General features: G+C 39.9%; 2 protein-coding genes across 3 annotated transcripts in view; one reads left to right on the forward strand and one right to left on the reverse strand.

Moving 5' to 3' along the window:
• Window positions 1–395: 395 nt before the first annotated feature.
• arl4aa (ADP-ribosylation factor-like 4aa) lies at window positions 396–3,833 on the reverse strand. Of its 2 annotated transcripts, none has more exons than XM_028580195.1 (2): window positions 3,737–3,833; window positions 396–1,866 (listed from the first exon to the last, which is right to left on the reverse strand). In XM_028580195.1, the coding sequence occupies exon 2, from the start codon at window positions 1,763–1,765 to the stop codon at window positions 1,163–1,165; it is 603 nt and encodes a 200-aa protein (XP_028435996.1). In that variant the 5' UTR covers window positions 1,766–1,866; window positions 3,737–3,833; the 3' UTR covers window positions 396–1,162. The 2 variants fall into 2 exon arrangements, with proteins under 2 accessions (XP_028435996.1, XP_028435997.1); XM_028580196.1 differs by lacking the exon at window positions 3,737–3,833 and adding an exon at window positions 3,028–3,224.
• The window catches only part of vwde (von Willebrand factor D and EGF domains), a 47,530-nt gene continuing 35,979 nt past the window's right edge, over window positions 3,307–14,857 (forward strand). The window contains exons 1-2 of the mRNA XM_028580192.1: window positions 3,307–3,327; window positions 4,618–4,673. Coding sequence (XP_028435993.1) covers window positions 4,670–4,673 — 4 coding nt within the window. The 5' untranslated portion in view covers window positions 3,307–3,327; window positions 4,618–4,669. The remainder of the gene's footprint in view (window positions 3,328–4,617; window positions 4,674–14,857) is intronic.

Here is a 14,857-nt window from a genome sequence, read left to right on the forward strand (position 1 = left end):
TGTGTCAACACAATTTGTTGTGCAAGCTGCTTGAAATGAAACCGAGGACATTTCCAAAGTGATAATTAGAGCATAGGTTGACTGAGCAGGCATTTTGTTTGTTTTTTAAGAAAACCCTTGTATCACATTCACGTGACAGAACTAGTTCTTGAATGTCAGCTATCCATTCCTCCACTGGGGAAACTGGTGGTTTAGTGCACGGTTAAAGGGCACACTTAACAGATGTTTTCACACATTGCCTGTTTTTCGTCGCTCCCTACGGATTCAAACAAGCTTCTCCAAGCTCAAGCGAACTATAACCCAAAGGAATCGCAAGTTACAATCCTGAACTTTTTTTGCTTTTTAAATAGAAGATGAACGACAATGTGGACATAATAACACCCTCTATTTCACCGTCAATATTGCTCTAAATATGTTTTATTAAGCAAAACTTAATGCATAACCTGTCTAATGACAATGTGGACCAACTACAGTAGCATCTGTTGTATTTTGCCCAAACATTTCTGTAAAATCCAACACAATATGCTCTATTTAAAAAAACTGTAAACTTCATACGAAGAAGTTATACTCTAAAGTGCTTTTAAAAAAATGAGATATAAGACAGCAAGCAAATCGATAATAATGCTGTAAAGCATAATACTTTTCTTTCACAAAGAAAGTCCAGTGTAAAAAATGAACACGTTACATACAACATATAAAACAGTAAAATAAAACTGATGTATATTTCATTGCCATTCTGGTGTAACAGTGTTCAATCATTTACCAAATAACCCTTCAACTAGTCAAAGCCTTTTCTTAAATTATTTTTGGTAATATTGTTCGGAACAGCCATTCATGAAACATACAGCATCCTTAAGTTCTCACCACCACCCTTCCAGACCCCAAACCCTCAGTGCTTTTAAATCCATATAAAGTCTTTATAATCATATCCACACATGTCTGAAACTTTCTCATCTTCATACTGTATTTCTTTAAGTCTCACTTCCTGCTCAACAGCATCATCACAAGACCAAGACAGGGAATCCTAAAACCTAAATTTTGGACTGATAAAACTCAGCATTTTGAATGTGGACCTGCAGTGGATGCCTTTATCCACCCAGGAGGAGAATACTCTTTGTTTCCTTCACATATAACAGCAGACAAGTCTTTCTCGTGACATGGTTTATCTCTTTTTCTTCTGCTGCCGCAGCACCTTTCTCCTTTTAAGGATCATGTCATGGAGTCTGTCCAGACCCTCCCGGAGTCCATCGCCGATGATAGCGCAGGTTGGCTGCAGGTGCCAGGGAGTTGCAGGGCCCAGTTCTTTCAGTGACAGAACTTTCTCAATTTCAGCAAGTCCCAAAGAGTGTCTCAAGTCCTGTTTGTTGGCTACCACCAGCAGGGGTACCCCCTGGTTTTCAGTGGTCTTGGCGATTTTGTGGAGCTCAGTCTTGGCCTCCTCCATGCGCTCTGCATCCACGGAGTCCACCACAAATATGATGCCGTCCGTGCATCGCGTGTACGACTTCCACAGGGGGCGTAGCTTTTCCTGGCCACCGACGTCCCAGAAATGGAACGTCACAGTCCTGTGGCTGCCCAGAGACACTTTCACCTTCTCCGCGTTAAAACCTTTGGTGGGCACCGTGTTCACAAACTCATTGAACTGCAGTCTGTACAGAACGGTGGTCTTCCCTGCGGAGTCCAGGCCGAGGATGGCGATGTGAAACGACTGGAAGAACGGGACGTTGGAGAGGAAGCTAGGTTGTTCTGACAATCCATTCCCCATCTTTCTTCATGAGGAAGGACTGATGATTTGGGAGATTGTATCCAATTGTCCAGCAATAATCCTTAGAGCTGCTTATATTCCAAAACAATCGCAGCAATAACCTGAAAACAAATACTGCAAATGTTATTCTGGGTAAACACAGGCTTACAGAAGCAGCAGCACTTAAAGCAAGACTACGCATGCAGCTTTGACTGAACAGCTACTGTGGCCACAAGTGGAAATTACAGGATAATGGCACATTATGGCACACATGTCGCTTCAAGGACATTATGATTGGGTGAACTGTAGCACAAGTAGAGAGGAGTCATAAAGTCAACAAATTACTTTATGACTCTATTTTACACAACAATAGCTATCTAAAGTTTGCAAGGGTGCACTTTCTTGCCTGTCAGAAAATAATTGTGTTATATTCTCCTTCAAAAAGGTATTTTAACTTGCGTTAAAGCTGCACTTTCATATCAATATCTTTTACAATAACAATGGATCAAATCACTATGTGCAGTGTGATATGTGTCTCTATCACATCTATCTGCATCGATCTGCATGCTCGTGCTAAGTGAGCATTACATCAGCATGCAAAAGAATTCTGACTGAAAATGTTGATATAGAAAACGTTAGGGTTGTTTTTCTGCCGCTATCGGACAATTTTCACATGCAACAGTTGAGAGAAATGGGTATTAATGTGGATGATGACCAAAACATATGGGCGTATTCATTTTTCAGGTCACTTGGTCAAAGTCCACAGTGGTGCGTCACTAGAAAACATCCTTTATGACCAGGAAAAGGCCTGTGAGCAATATACATCTAATCTGATATCACAACGTCATTATATTGATAGATTACCTATTATAGAACCAAAGCATTATTCAATGTACCAGGACAGAACATTTCTTTCATTTCAAAGTGACACAAAAAAGGTGTTTACAGCCACCTGAAGTCCAAAACAATGTATTTATAGCCACCATATTGTTCTAAGTTTAATGAATTCATCTCATATGGTATCAACATTCCTACAGGGGCCGGTTTGCTAGTTTTGCTGTAATTTTGATAGAACATCCATAATTGTATTAAAAATAGAGTTTAGTGTCCAATGACTCGGTATTTTATCTAGACATAGGATTGCACTAAATGTACAGAGGACTGACAACACGGCAGGTGAGCAAATGCATTTTTTTGTCAGTGGAGAAAACATTAAACCTAATCCTCTATGAAGAGAAACGCGGTCCTCTCCAGTGTTTTAAAACAGCTTGAATTCAACTCACTGTGTATTTCCGCCTCGTATGTCGGCAACAACGATCGAAAATCCTTCCTCAAAAGCGTAGACACCCTCCCTGTCTGTCCTCTATGTCCCAGTGTGGGTCTACCGCTGATGGCACTGCTGTCAGTCTGGACCAACGCCCACACCAACACTGCGGGAGCATTGCAATTGGTGTATTTGCTCCGTTCTCTGCAAGCTTATTGGCTAACACGGCTGTCAATCACGCGTCTTGCCCGGGAACCAGGATCACCTGGTTGACATCGATAATACTTTTGAGCTATCATTATTGATCCGCAACCAGATTGTAAGTAAGCCGATGTGTTTAAGTCTGCAATATTTATAAAAAAATATATAATCAAAATTTTATTTAAAAGTTGTGTATCTATAGGTTTTAAAATGTCCAGAAATGCACTTTTTACGTTTTGTTGACGTTAATAATAAATGTTTCGTACCACCAAGTTGCAGATACAGGAGTTTTGACATAAAATCGCGTCCAAAAGCCCAAAATACACTTCTAAAAGGCAGCTAGTCCAACTTTACAATCTTGAGGCTCCATTATCATTCACAGTATTTAACGTAACGTTAGCCCATATTAAACCATACACGGACATTCAGATAGCATACGTTATAAACACCCCGCAACGCTAGTGGATAAGCTAGCTTAGTAACGTTAAACTTTAGCTAGTAGCCGTAAAAGTAAAATTTAAACGTACCGTATATTCAGCTCGGAGAGTCGGCGTGTTTTCGCTTTTCTGTCCGTCTGTGTGTTTGGAGCATGGTAGAGAGAGAGAGTGTGTGTGTGTGTGTGTGTGTGTGTGTGTGTGTGTGTGAGAGAGAGATAGAGAGAGAGAGAAACAGCGCCGCCCCATTCATCCGCGTGTTTTTGTTCAAAATGATTGGCCAGAGAGGCAGGAAAGGCACCACGCCAAGCTGGCCCTTTAGCAACTAGTTTACATAACCTGTCTCTTTTTCTTGAGTTTTGGAGTTCACAGTCGGTTGTTTGATGTTGTTTATTTTCACACAGACAGGGAATATAACACAAAACATGGTCCAGTGGTGCAAGAATTACTCAGATCCCAGTACCAAAAACAACAATGTTGATATACAGTTTATGGTTAGAATTAGCAAAAAAAAAATAACACTGTGAAAATACACTGTTATCATTTACAGTCTTACATTCAGCCAAAACGGCAAAATGTAAAGCATTACAGTAAAATAACTTGTTGGGCAGAAGTATCCCTTTCAGAGTTATATTATTAAATAAATTATATTGTTGGGATATTATTACTGATGCGTAAGGTGTTTAGGTTGCATGTGGTCCAGTTGATGTTGGCCATGCTCAAAATCACTGATCATCTTTTAAAAAGTATAGAAATGATTTCATGTAAAGTAAGCAAATGAGCTGATTGATTTATGTTTATTACAGTTTTTGTTTAGATGTTTTGTGTGTTTAGTTAGTCCTGTTTTAAATTAGTTTCCTTTTATAAAGGTTTTATTGGACAGACTCCTTTTTTTTTTTCAAGGATTTCTGAGATTCCAAGTAGCCTACACTTCTTTTGACTTTTGGCTAGTTTTCATCTTTTTTTCTGTATAGATTTTTAACAACTGCCTTCAGACTTTTGCACGGTCCTGTAAAGAACAAAGACATGTGTAAGTAAAATCTTTATTAGCCATGCAGCGATAATCTTTTCATTTTCATGCAATGGAAGATTTTATGACATTGTTCAGTATTGCAAAGGATAACAGGGGATTAGAATATGAAAAAAAACACATGGCAGTCTGTGAGTCATGTGGTTTAATGCAGTCACTGATCTTCTTTTTTTAAAATTTAGTCTGCGAGTTATGCACACAGTCACAGATGACTCGTTAAACACATATGCATGCGCAGCTATTTCAGATATGCTTTGGACATGTGCATGCTTTGCGTGTTTATAATTCTTGGGGTGCCGAATGAGCAGCTGTAAGTGGACAAGGGGGCTGGAATTGCCTCCACACGGCTCTTAGCTGACCGTTCCCCAATATGTGAAATACCTATGGTTTTTTTTCACAGCCACATGCACTAACGTGCACGTGCAACCAGACCGGCTATCAAAACAAAGAACAGAAAAGCTCGGATTACAACACACACACAGGGAGTGTGACTTAATGCTCTGCTCAGGACTTTATTCATTACTCCACTATATCTTTACATCGCAAATATTAGTTTGCTGCTATATTAATGTTCTGAATGACGAGTACAGCCCCTTTAAAGCTACAAGAATCTCTGAATATGTCAGTGCTATTTGGTCCTTTTCAGTTGATTTTCTGCTCTCATTACCGTACTGAGGACATTAAATCCTGGATGGCAGCAAACTTCCTCCAGTTGAATGAAAAGAAAACTGAGATGATTGTATTTGGATCCCCCACCTCTATTAAAAACCTGAGCAACGCCCTTGGCCCGTGGTCATCAAATTTACAGTGTGAGTTCAGAAACCTAGTGTTCTCTTTGACAGCTCTCTTAATTTTAATAAACAAGTAAGCTCGGTTGTCAAAGGTAGTTTTTACCAGCTTAGAACAGTAGCTAAGCTGAAATACTTTTTTATCTAATAACGATCTCGAGACAATCACTCATGCTTTTATTACTTCACGTTTAGACTACTGCAACTCACTATACACAGGCCTAACCCAATATAATTTAAACCGCTGCTAGACTCCTCACTGGCACCAAAAAGTACGACCACATATCTCCTGTTTTAGCTGAGCTTCATTGGTTGCCAGTGAAATTCAGAATCGATTTTAAAGTTTTGTATTTTGTTTTTAAAGCACTCCATGGTGAAGTTCCTCCGTATATTTCCGATCTCCTGTCTACTTACTCTGCCGCCAGGGCACTCAGGTCCACAACCCAACAACTCCTAGTCATCCCCCGGACACACCAAAAACCAGAGGGGACCGAGCCTTCTCTGTAGGAGCCCCCAAACTCTGGAATTCTCTCCCACCCCAGATCAAATCATGTAATACAATTGCTAGTTTTAAATCAAATCCGAAGACGCATTTTTACTCTCTTGCTTTTAACTCCCTTTGATTCTTTTTTTTTTTTTTTTTTTAAGATTCAGAGCTATGAACTGAACTCAACTTTTTCTTATCTTTTTGTATTTACAAACATTGTTCCATTGTTGTTTTATTCTATGTTACATTATTTCATTCTTCCTTTGTTTAACTGTATTCATGGTACCTTGCACAATTGATTATGTATCTTTAAGGCATACTGTTTCTGCCTTCCCTGTTCTACCTGTAAAGCACTTTGGGTCAAATTGACTTGACTTGACTACTGTAACTTCTACAGTAGAGATAATGTTCATATGTATTTCATTTAAAGTGTATAGTTAAACTAATCCAATCCTTCAAAGATAGTAACAACTCATTACAAATTTTGAAATGACCACAATATGCTTTGGAAAATGGCTGTAAGTAATGTGTGCTTTTATTTGACGTAGATCTGAATTGCACTAAAAGGCCAAAGCATGTATTATTATTGACATAGGCTTTAAAAAAAAAAAAGAATTTGTTCCCTAAAGCTTATTTTTTTAACTATCAAAACTTGTTAAGTTTAATTCCTTTTACATCCCTATTGTATAGACTGTTCGTTAAAATGTTATGCTTATGCACCGTTTAAAGAAACCCAAATATGTGCATGTAAAAATTTTTTTTTTTAAAGAGGAAGTTATGATCTATTTTTCAACAATCTTGAGAGTTTCTCCTCCACGCGTTCCAAGAATGCGCTGTATGCTCCTCTTCTTCGTCGGTGTCTCTGTAAAGCAGAAGTCAATGTCAGTATTAAAACAGGTGTAACTCCAAACTGTCCAAACTATTGTAAATCATATATAAAGTAAGACTAAGTAATGTAAAATACAACCGGTGGCTTCAGTCAAGCGATGTAAATCAAACAAGATGTTTCCCCACTTTTCCTATAATTCACATAATTTGGCCAAAATGTAGATTTTTGTTTTCTTAGTATACAAACTTGCAGAGGAAAAATGCAGGGAGTAAAAACTACAATAGTGAGTATTGAAGTACAAAGTTGCACAAAATGGAGTACTTGAGGAAATGTATTTAGCGTGCCATGTGACTGACAAAATTGAATATAGCAGTGGTTCTTTATGTAGATATGACGCCAACACACTACTGACAGTATAGGAAGCTGATTTTGGAGGCCAGAGCAGCTGAGGGAGTATGAGCCTCGCATTCCACTTTGGCTCTGCAGGTTTATACGTGTCCATCGATGCCTTGGTGTCCTTTGAACTTAAGTCGGACTCGGATCTAGTGGTCCGGACTGGAAAAGAAAATATATTTACTCATTCAGTCGTTTGTGACGACAATGGCATATGAAAATGTCAATAAAAAAAAAAAAAGGCCTTTTGCCTGAATGAGATATGTTCTGTCTTACTTCAGTACATGCCTTTATTTCTTTTCAGTACATACATGAATACAAAATGCATTTGTTTCAATAAATGGTATTGACACAAATGGAAACATTCAGAATACTAACAGGAGTCAAAGTTTCAGCCAAAATGAACTCAGAAAAAGGACAAAAAGATGAAGATAAATTCACTTACCGATGTCCAAGTGTTTTAATTTCAAATTCAGGTTACCAGGATGTCTCTCATATGTAGTAACTATGTCTGGAAGGTCTTCATTGAGCTGAAATCAGTGATGCAAATCAAGAAGTTCATTTTCTTCTACTTTTGTGTTTATCGCCATCTTGAGGTGAAATCTAACATTACAAACTATGGAGATCTATGCGCCACTCTGCACATGTACCCTGCCTGCCTTTCTTGCAGGGGTTCAAAATGAACTTTTTCGTCCACCAGCCAGATAACTAGTGAATGTTAAAATTTAGCAGCCAGCCAATAGATGACCATTGTTTTTTTTGGCTGGTGGGTAAAACAAATTCACCAGCCACTTGCATATTTTACCAGCATTTGGCTGGTAAACGGTGCCAATGTTGAACCCTGCTTTCTCCTGTTTGGCCTGTGTATTCATCAGCATGTTGTGTACATACACATGACAAACATGCAGAAGAAGGGTTGAAAGCATATTATGTGTTTTGCAGACACTTACCGGTCTGAAGTTATGTGGTTTGGGGTTCTTGTAAGGCCCAGAAAGGTACTTCCCACTCTTGACAAACATCAGCTCAGATTCCAGAGCATCAGGAGGCCTGTATGATGTGATGAACTTTGGAGACTCTTCCCTCTGGTAACTCTCATGTAAAACATTTGGTAGAAATATTCCAGTTCTCCTCTTTGTTTCACCTGGTTGAGGTAGATTTGAATGCATCTTTCTTTCTTTCTTCTGAGGCACTGACAGAGATGTGTACAGTTTAAGAGAGAAATCCGGCGGCTTGATGCTCCACACGTCGCTGTGGCTCTCACTCTCGGCGGGGAGTGTGAACCATTTGCTTCTTGCAAAAGAGAGACGCTGACTCGCAGAGAATTGGCTTTTTTCTTCAAAGCTGACTGAGGACACTGGATGCAACAAACTGTTTGGAGCCATTTTGATTTGTTTATGGGACGAATAAGGTATCTGCTTACCTTGAAACCCCTGACCAGTCTTAGTTTAAATCCACAGAGTTTGAGGTTGTTTCTGTTTGTTTGTCAGGAACACAGTGGTAGCCGCAGAGAAAGTAGCAGACAATGGCACAAGGGTTGATTACAGACACAACGCATTAAAACGTGCTGCTTGGTAACGAGTGCCTTCAGTCTTCTTAACAAAAAGAATTAAGTGAAGTGGGCTAAGCTCAGTAGGACATTCAACAAAAACAGGAACTTAGCAACGGTGCAAACAAAGAGCCTTGTGAATAGTAGAAATCATGGCATCTTGAAATGCTTGTACTCTACCAATCTCACTTAAAGATTTACTGTTGCAGGTAGAATATTCATTTACATATGCAGTAGATTGGGTGTAGGTTACATCTTTATTTCTGTTTTGAAGAAAAAAATCTTTACATTAAGTTTCACATTTACAAATCAGCAGTTTGGAGACTCAATTTTGATAATGTTCTTCTTACTGTAGAACGAAAGTGGTTCATGCTTTCAGATTTTTTAGAGATTGCAATCACATTTACGATTGCAATCACACAGAGGCGCGGCAAGTTTATTTGTACATGTATGGCACCTCTTAACAACAAGGCATGTTATGCTTTAAGTAAGGCATAAAAGGCATTAAGAAAAGACCTAAAAGGAACGCAGGCAGTGACGGACTGGTCATCTGGAATTTGGGAAAATGCCAGAAGCGTTGCCCCCCCTATCGACCCCTATGGGCCACTACTGATAATATGTTTTTAGTTCATTTGTGCATGCAGCCACAAATATTCAAGATTGTACTGCGGCGAGGTGTGTGGAAAGATTCACTCAGAAGGCAGAGTTACTAATTTCCAAGCTAAGTTATTGACAAAAATAGGGCCTGTGTGTTGCAAATGCCAGGGCTGTTTTTTGATCCCAGTCCATCACTGAACGCAGGACAATATGTAAAGACATAAAGTAAGACATATTTTTTTTTTTTTTTTTGTTTTTTTTTAAAGAGTAAAATGAAATAGGAGATACAAAACAAGATATACATGTAGAACATCTGAAACATGACAAGGGGCTCCAACTTGAAGGTGTTGATTGCTGGGGGTTATTGTTAGTTATTGTAACATATTACAGTTAGCCTAAGTATCACTGTAAAACTGTATTAGGCCAAATATGTTATGAGAGGTCATTACAGAAGAAAACCAGTTACATCAGAGGTCATAGCCAGGGGCGTCGGACTGGGGGGAAAAAGGGGACTGAGTACCCAGGGCCCTCATGTGAGGAGGGCCCAAAAAGATGCTAGAATGAAAAGCTGTAGATGCGGGGAAGGGCCCATAGAAAATGCCTTTCTACAGGGCCCAGAATTTTTTTGCTACACCCCTGGTCATAGTTGTGATTTACATGACAAGGGGCCCCAACTAGACATAACTAACCACTGTTTTAATTTTCATTATCTCATAATGTTTCATGTCAATAAAACTAGAGTTATCTAGTAATTATAGCTGTCAAATAAATGTAGTGGAGTAAAAAGTACACACTCTCCAAGTAACATAAAATGAAAATACTGATTACAAATACCTCAAAACTGTACTCAAGTACAGTACTTGAGTAGGTAGTTATTTCCTATCACAGTGTAACAGAAACAACTGTGTGAATTTGTAATGTCAGGATAATTCCACCAGATGGCAGCATATTGTTCAGGTGGTGGTAGTCAGCTCATACATTGATGGTATGAGGGACTACTATCTATCTATATATATATATATATATATATATATATATATAATTCTTTTTAACAGAAGCAGCTTTTCCATACTGTATGTGTTAAGTTCCGACTGAGGCAAGACTGAGAAAGACAGAAAAAGGAGGATTCAGTCCATGGTGAGTCATGTAGACTGGGAAGACACATGACTTCAAATGAATTTGAGAGGACTGTCCCTAACTCAGTGCACTTTAACAACGTCACGAATGCTTACAGTATGCACTCTCGAGCAGCAGGCCAGGACTTAGCGTGCAGAGACGATGTTTCTTCCAGATTCATGGAACAGAACACTGTTTGATGTCTATAATCAGACATTTTTACTGCCTAAACCTCCAAGAAAAGACAGGGGAAAGAGTCTGGAAAGGAGCTCAGTTTGTATTGATTAGAATATCTGGCCTCATATACAGTATATCTATATCTATATACAGTATATCTGAATGCTGTTTATTACTCATCGTTGAGTTTTATAACTAGTGATCCTGTCTGTATACATCATTGTGATGTCATCTTTTTTTTCCATGGTTGATTCACACCCGCGTACACTCGGCACATTATAAAAAGAAGGCCTTTAACCCTAAATGTGTCATGAGGTTTAAACGTCAATATTTTTATGTTAACAATGGGTCAAATGAACAAAATTCAGCAGTTCCTTTCAAATCTATTGAGCTTTTTTTTTTTTAAATAGCATATCTCGGGCAATTATTTTGGTTTTCCAGTCCACAACTTTATTTGATTCCCCCAGTGCTCTCCTTAGTGTTGTTTCCAGTTGTTTATCTGCCCACAAGTAGAAAAGAAAATCAGTAAATGCTGCTTTAAAAATCAAGGTTACGGTGGCAAAATCTTGAAAGTGTTGATTGCTGCGGGGGAAAAACTTAAAAAAAAGTTATTGTAACATATTACAGTTAGCCTAAGTATCACTGTAAAACTTGCTCTCTCTTAGTCACTGTATTAGGCCAAATATGTTATAAGAGGTCATTACAGAAGAAAACCAGTTCCATCAGAGTTCATAGCTGGGATTTACAAGAGCCAGACAGTGAGCAGAGGAGCTGCCCTTATGTTAACACTGATCTGTTTGCAACAGAGTCGTTCCAGTCAGTCGCATTGTTTGCACAGACTCCCGACAGCTGACAAAGGCAACAGGAAACTCGAGCTGAGACCAAACAGCATGCCTGTGAAGGAGCTGACCTTGCTGCCCCTGGTAAACCAGGTGCTGCCACCTTCAGAGGCTCCTCTGGACCTCTGGCTCCCCCTCAGCTCTGTCTGAAAAACTCCTACCATTGTACGCAGGGACATTTACAGCCTACTGTGCAGTCAGTGGCTCAGCTGAAACAACTACAGGAGCCTGTTGTCAGCGCTGCTGTTGCCTCTGCCTTTCAGGGGCCTCAGAGATGTTTACATGTCACTCTGACAACGTGATGGAGCCTAATTGCATTGTTGTTGAACACTCGGAGCAAAACTTCCCCACAAATCATGCTGTAACGCACAGAAGCTTGCTAATCATGGCTATGTAGCTGCTGAAGGAAATAGAAACCAGCTGAAACTGATTATCCAAGACTAAGCTGAGGAAACTACAGATCTTCCTCCTACCCCAATGTCTGACTGTGGGTCAGGACCTCCATCTGTTTAACTGTTGTTTGAGCGCCGTCTGTCACTGAGGCATAAGCATATTTTTCGCTTTGGGCCTTCAGATCAGACGCTCTTCTGTCCCTTTTCTTCTTTACTTTCATTTTTGGCTAAGACAGAGCATAAGGCATACTGTAAATCAATGAATTGTGATAAATCATGAAATAAATGTGGATCTCACACACGCGTCATTTCATGATGAAGTGCCTTTTTTTTTCCTTTTACCGTGCATGTTTTCCCTTAACTTTCACATCCACTTGAGCTTCCATAAGGGATTCCCTATTTCCAGAGATTAAAATAGTCCCAAAACCATTAAAGCGTGAATGTAAACATTATGAAAAGACAATAGCACAGGTCATCATACATCTAGTTAAGTTAAAATGACGTCCAATTTGGTTTCACATGAGAGATTACTGTGTTTTGTGTTCTCATTCACTCGTTTGAGGTGGGCTAGGATAGGTTTGGAAGAGGTGATGTCACATATTACTGTTTTTTAATCAAAAATTGAAATTTGAATCATCAAAATGCAATAACAGTTGTGCGATTGGTTACTTATTTTGCCAGCACTGTCTATCAAAACTGAGCAAAGTATTCCTGATGAAGCGGACTAGCTGAGTTTTTAAAGTCATAGAATTCTACCAGTACAACTGTTTGTGTAGATCTCTTCATATTCTCGGGGGAAATAGCTTTTGTCATGACACAGCTGCTCTGAGGTCACATTTGTCCTCTACAGTAACTAAACACAGAGCAGCATGGACCAATTACAAACCCACACTCAGCAATTCTCACATCTTATTTGCTCTCCAGAGGTGGGAAGTACATTTATCAATCCTAAAACACTGCACTACTCTGAGGTATCCTATACTGTTACTTTGCTTGGGTATTTCCATTTGGATAAACTTTATACTTACCGTTCACTACCTCTCAGAGCTAACAGCTCAAGTTACGAGTTACTTTGTCTTTGGCTTGATTCATGGTTCTGCTGAGGCTCCATGCAGAGCTTTCGCCGTAGCCTATACGTATGGCCTGAAGTTTATACTTGTGCGTTGGTGTGTGCGTCGAGCCGGTGTGTGTGTGTGTGTGTGTGTGGTAGAGCGAGGGAGAAGTGAGAGATTGACGGTGATTAGCATTGGAGCGAGTAGCGACTCTGGAGTCATACTGAGAGAAACAAAGTGTCTCCCCTGTGTTTTCAGACCACAGTGGGAAATCTTTAGCAGGAGAAGTTAACCCTCTCCTTGACTTCATGTTGTTTATGGAGAAGGAGAACCAGGAAATGAGTCGGGGGGAGAATGCAACACTACCAAGACGTGCGTCGCAGCGACGTGTTGTTACATTTTTTGAGAGGTGCACGTCAGGCTATGCCATAGGGTCCGTGTCACCACGTACCTAAAGGCTGTTTTATGCTTTTGCGTCAACTCCATGCCGTAGCTATGCCGTTGCCCCTACGGCGTCGAGACCCTTTCGGAGTTTTGCATCAGGGTTGCTTTGAATCGCGGTGCATTTCGCTGCCATAACGCCAGGGGGTGTGTGTGGCGGTGTCGCCTGTATCTGTGTGGCTCACCACCGAAACGGTACTCAGAATGGCAAACCCCATAGACTGTCGTGCTAAAATATTAATCTTATTTGTTTGGCCTTTTCTTGCTTAGATTTAGCAAAAAGTATCAAGAAATAGACGCAGTAAAATACATTGACTTAGTTACTGTAACTAGAAAATAGGCGAAGAGCTAATTTCTAAACGTTACTGACATATAGATACTTTACAAAAGGATAACCCCGTCATTGTAACCAAAATATGTCTGAGTTTATTTGCAAAGCTGATGTCAGTGAACTAGCATCCACAGTAGGCTGCTTGAAACACCGACTATCAACACACAGGACGAGTTGACCAATCAGTTCTTGTGGTCTGCGTCGCCTCAACGCAAAGTTAAAAATTTTTGGAGGTGCATGTCGAGGTACGGCGGAGGGCTCGGAGGGGGGTTCGCGGCGATGCAGAGGGGTCCGCGGGGGTACGCTGTCGATTTGACGCAGAAGCATAAATCAGCCTTAACAACGTAGCCACGGCGTAGATTTTACGCAGAACTGTAAATCACCCTTTAGTCTTTCCATCTTTGCTTTATTTCATTTTCATCCTTTCTTTCCTTCTTTACTTCGAGTCTTTCTGCTTCCCTTCTTCTTTTCCTCCTACTCTCCTATGTCTGTCTCTGTCTTTCATGATTTATTTCCTTCATCAGCTGATCTGAAAGCTGAAAATGTAAAACTAAGCCAAACTGAGAGAGATATGGGTTCAACTTTCTCCATCGTACCACCTGAATGTTTTACATTAACTTTTACCGGCACTTCTTCCACCCCTGTTGTTGCCAAAACATTGTGCACGCGTTAGCCAAGACGCAAGCTGAGGAATGATTACACGTTGTTCCAAATCTTCTCCACAGGGGCCCCAAAGGAAGTAGGAAGCCCATCGCCCCAAAGAGCTAAAAAAAAGCACTTTCACCCTTTACTGAATACGACTAGTCTCAGGTGGGCTGTAAGTACCTGTGCTGAATTATTCATTTCAACTGATGTTTTTTTATTTATTTTCATGCAGATGATGGAGCGAGAAACAAGAGTGAGGAAGGCAAAAAGGTAAAACTGGGAAAGAGTGTTCACGTTTAGACTTTTAGAACATGGTTATGGACCGGGGTTTATAGCTGATCTATCTGTGCTTAAATTATTCTTCTGTGCTTTTCTGCTCCTTGTGTGCACTTCAAGTCTTTTAAGTTGTACAATCAGTTTCCCTTTTCAGTAGTGGAGGTCAAGGTAATTATATTCCGTTTGCATTTCCTGCATCATTTAGCTGATATCACATTTCCCAGGGGACACTGCAGTGCCGCCATTTCTCCCACGTCTGAATAACTGATGATAAT

Source organism: Perca flavescens, chromosome 6, assembly GCF_004354835.1.
Source record: "Perca flavescens isolate YP-PL-M2 chromosome 6, PFLA_1.0, whole genome shotgun sequence".
NCBI lineage: Eukaryota > Metazoa > Chordata > Actinopteri > Perciformes > Percidae > Perca > Perca flavescens.